Here is a 4,025-nt window from a genome sequence, read left to right on the forward strand (position 1 = left end):
ATGTCCAAGTTCGAGGTTTAACTTCACGCGGGCTCAAAACGGCGCCGGCGGGTCCCATTTCCGCTTCCGATCCTCCTTCTCGGGAGAACTCGCCGACGTTCCTCCTCCTCCTCCTCTCCCGGGAAGGTCGTCTCTCGCGGGATGTTCCTGTACGTTTTTGTTTTTTTTGGAGTCAACCTTTTCACGGGAGTCGATTTTACGCCCGAAACCGGAACGTTTTTTAAAAATAAAATGTCAAACGCCGCCGCCTGGGAAAGAATGCGGCGCGTGGGCGGAGCGGCGGCTTCACGTCGGCACAGGCCCGGAGACGACGGCGGCGGGAATGTGAGGGACGATGGTGATGGGCTCGATCGGCTCCAGGACGGGTTTGTACATGTGAACTTTGGGCTGGAACAAAAAAAGAGAAAAAAGAAAAAGAAGGAATTAGACGAGGGAAGAAATGAAATGATGATGAAATGAAAAGGTCGTGAAGGATCTGGGAAAACGGAGAAAATGTCCCGGTTTTTTTTCTTCATCCAGATTTGTGTCATATGTTCTTTTGTTTTTCAAAATAAAACCGAAAGTAAGAAAATGAAAAAGCTAAAGTTTTATTCATGATTTGTCTCCAAAACCAAAATGAAAAAAAAAAAAAAAAAAAAAACAGATAATGATTTGTTTTTTTAGATTTGATTTTGTGTTTAAATGAAAAATGGAAAAAATGGATAATGACTAAACCAGAACTAAACCAGGACTAAACCAGGACTAAACTAGGACTAAACTAGGCTAAACCAGGACTAAACCAGGACTAAAACTAGGACTAAACCAGGACTAAACCAGGGACTAAACCAGGTAACTAAACCAGGACTAAACCAGGTCTAACCAGGACTAAACCAGAACTAAACCAGGACTAAACCAGGAACTAAACCAGGTCTAAACCAGACTAAACCAGGTCTAAACCAGAACTAAAATCCAGGACTAAACCAGGACTAAACCAGGTCTAAACCAGGACTAAACCAGGACTCTAAACCAGGACTCCAGGACTAAACCAGGTCTAAACCAGGTCTAAAACCAGGACTAAACCAGGGACTAAACCAGGTCTAAACCAGGACTAAACCAGAACTAAACCAGGACTAAACCCAGGACTAAACCAGAAAACCAGGTCTAAACCAGAACTAAACCAGAACTAAACCAGGACTAAACCAGGACTAAACCAGGATAAACCAGGTCTAAACCAGTCTAAACCAGGACTAAACCAGGTCTAAACCAAAACCAGTTCCTGGTCTCAGTCCAGTCTCACCGGGACTCAAACCGGAGCATTCTGGGACTAAAGACCAGGACTGAGAGGTTTAGTCTTGGTTTAGTCCCCTGGTCCAGGTCCTGGTTTTAGTCCAGACCTGGTTTAGTTTCCGACCTGGTTTAGTCCTGGTTTCAGACCTGGTTTAGTCTTGGTTTAGACCTGTTCAGACCTGGTTTAGTCCTGGTTTTAGACCTGGTTTAGACCTGGTTTACCTGGTGGTTTAGACCTGGTTTAGTCTGGTTTAGACTGGTTTAGACCTGGTTAGACCTGGTTTAGACCTGGTTTAGTCTTGGTTTGTCCTTGGTTTAGACCTGGTTCAGACCTGGTTTAGTCTGGTTTAGTTCTGGTTTAGACTCTGGTTTAGACCTGTTTAGACCTGGTTTAGTCCTGAGTTTAGTCCTGGTTTAGACCTTGGTTTAGTCTGGTTTAGGTCCTGGTTTAGACCTGGTTTAGACCTGGTTTAGACCTGGTTTCAGACCTGGTTTAGGTTTACTTGGTTTAGTCTTGGTTTAGACCTGGTTCAGACCTGGTTTAGTCCTGGTTTAGTTCTGGTTTGACCTGGTTTAGACCTGGTTTAGTCCTGGTTTAGTCCTGGTTTAGTCCTGGTTTAGTCCTGGTTTAGTCCTGGTTTAGACCTGGTTTAGACCTGGTTTAAGACCTGGTTTAGACCTGGTTTAGACCTGGTTTAGTCTGGTTGGTTTAGAGGTTCCTGGTTAGACCTGGTTTAGACCTGGTTTAGTGGTTTGACCTGGTTCAGTCCAAAATCAAAAACTGAAAAAAAAAACAAATCTTTATCTGTTTTTTCATTTTGGTTTTGGAGACAAATAATGAAGAAAATATTTATTTATTTTTTCCCATTTTCTTATTTTTAGTTTTATTTTGAAAAATGAACGATTAACTCCTCTGGCCTTTTTTTTTTATTTTAAACAACACCTCAAACTGGATTAATAACGTAGTTTTGTGGCTCATTATTTGCGAAGGTCAAATTCTCTGGATAATACAGATAAGACGCCGCAGTTTAAACTTTCACCTTTACGAGAGGAGATTGATCGTTACTTTTATTTTATTTTTTATCTCCGTCTGTCACCGTCGGTCTGTTTTATTGGCCGTTCAAAGCTGTAAGTTCTGGAAACACCCACAGTTTTATCAGAAGTAACTCCCCCTTCACCTCTGCTCCATAAAAGCAGCGGAGCGTTCAGATCCTGGAGGAGTTCACACGACTCACAGCCAGAAGGAACATTTACAGATTTACTCATTCACGACGCAAAATTTAACCCCTGTGAGCTTTAAGTTTATGTTTTTTGTTTTTTTTTTTTTTTTTTTATAATTTGTCACATCCACAATAAGACAGACTTAACTAAACACGCATACAAAAAAAAAAAAAGAAAAAATAAATAAACAATAATAATAATAATAATAATAAATAATAATAATAATAATAAGGATAAATAAATAAAATAAATCAATAAATCAATAATAATAATAATAATAATAATAATAATAATAAATAATAAATAATAATAATAATAATATAATAAATATAATCAATAAATCAATCAATAATAATAAATAAAAAATAATAATAATAATAATAAATAATAATAATAAGGATAAATAAATAAAATAAATCAATAAAATAATAATTAATAATAATAATAATAAATAATAATATAATAAATATAAATAAATAAAATAAAATCAAAATAAAAAATAATAATAATAATAATAATTATAAGGATAATATAAATAAATAAAAATAAATCAATAAATAATAATAATAATAATAACAATAATAATACCCCCCCCCCCCCAAAAAAAAAAAAGTTTATGTTTTAATGTGTCCGCATCTTCTGGTACCAATTTTATATCTCTGTCTTCATAACTTTATAAGAATTGACTTTTGTTTTTTCGAAATAAAACCAAAAATAAGAAAACGAAACAACAACAAAAAATAATAATAATAATTTCTTCGTTATTTGTCTCCAAAACCAAAATGAAAAAAACAGATAATGATTCAGGGTTTTTTTGTGTTTAAATGAAAAATGGAAAAAACGGATAACGGACTGAACCAGGACTAAACCAGGACTAAGCAGGACTGAACCAGTCTAAACCAGGTCTAAAACCAGGACTAAACCAGGTCTAAATCAGGACTAAACCAGGACTAAAGGACTGCCAACCAGGACTGGAACCAGGACTAACCAGAAACCAGGACTGAACCAGGACTGAACCAGGACTAAACCAGGTCTAAACCAGGTCTAAACCAGGTCTAGCAGGACTAAACCAGGTCCTAAAAGGTCAGGTCTAAACCAGGTCTAAACCAGGGTCTAAACCAGTCTAAACCAGGTCTAAAACCAGGTCTAAATCTAAATCAGGACTAAACCAGTCTAACCAGGACTAAACCAGGACTAAACCAGGACTAAACCAGGTCTAAACCAGGACTAAACCAGGAAACCAGGGTCTAAACCAGGTCTAAACAGGACTAAACAGGACTAAACCAGGACTGAACCAGGACTAAACCAGGTCTAAACCAGGACTGAACCAAGTCTAAACCAGGCCCAAGTCAGGACTAAACCAGGTCTAAATCAGGACTAAAATGGGTCTGAACCAGGACTGAGACTGAGACTGGGACCAGGACCAGGACTGAGACCAGAAATGAGACCGGGACTGAGACCAGTTTAGTCCTGCTTTAGTGGGTTAGTCCTGGTTAGTCCTGGTTTAGTCCTGGTTAAGTCCTGGTTAGTCCTGGTTT

At 37.9% G+C, this 4,025-nt stretch overlaps 1 protein-coding gene across 1 annotated transcript in view; it reads right to left on the bottom strand.

The window, feature by feature from the left end:
* Positions 1-285: 285 nt before the first annotated feature.
* The window catches only part of LOC129409885 (uncharacterized), a 36,178-nt gene continuing 32,438 nt past the window's right edge, over positions 286-4,025 (bottom strand). The window contains exon 8 of the mRNA XM_055156801.1: positions 286-387. Coding sequence (XP_055012776.1) covers positions 286-387 — 102 coding nt within the window. The remainder of the gene's footprint in view (positions 388-4,025) is intronic.

This window comes from Boleophthalmus pectinirostris, unplaced genomic scaffold (assembly GCF_026225935.1).
Source record: "Boleophthalmus pectinirostris isolate CB_2022bp ecotype Guang Dong unplaced genomic scaffold, ASM2622593v1 HiC_scaffold_20, whole genome shotgun sequence".
Lineage (NCBI taxonomy): Eukaryota > Metazoa > Chordata > Actinopteri > Gobiiformes > Gobiidae > Boleophthalmus > Boleophthalmus pectinirostris.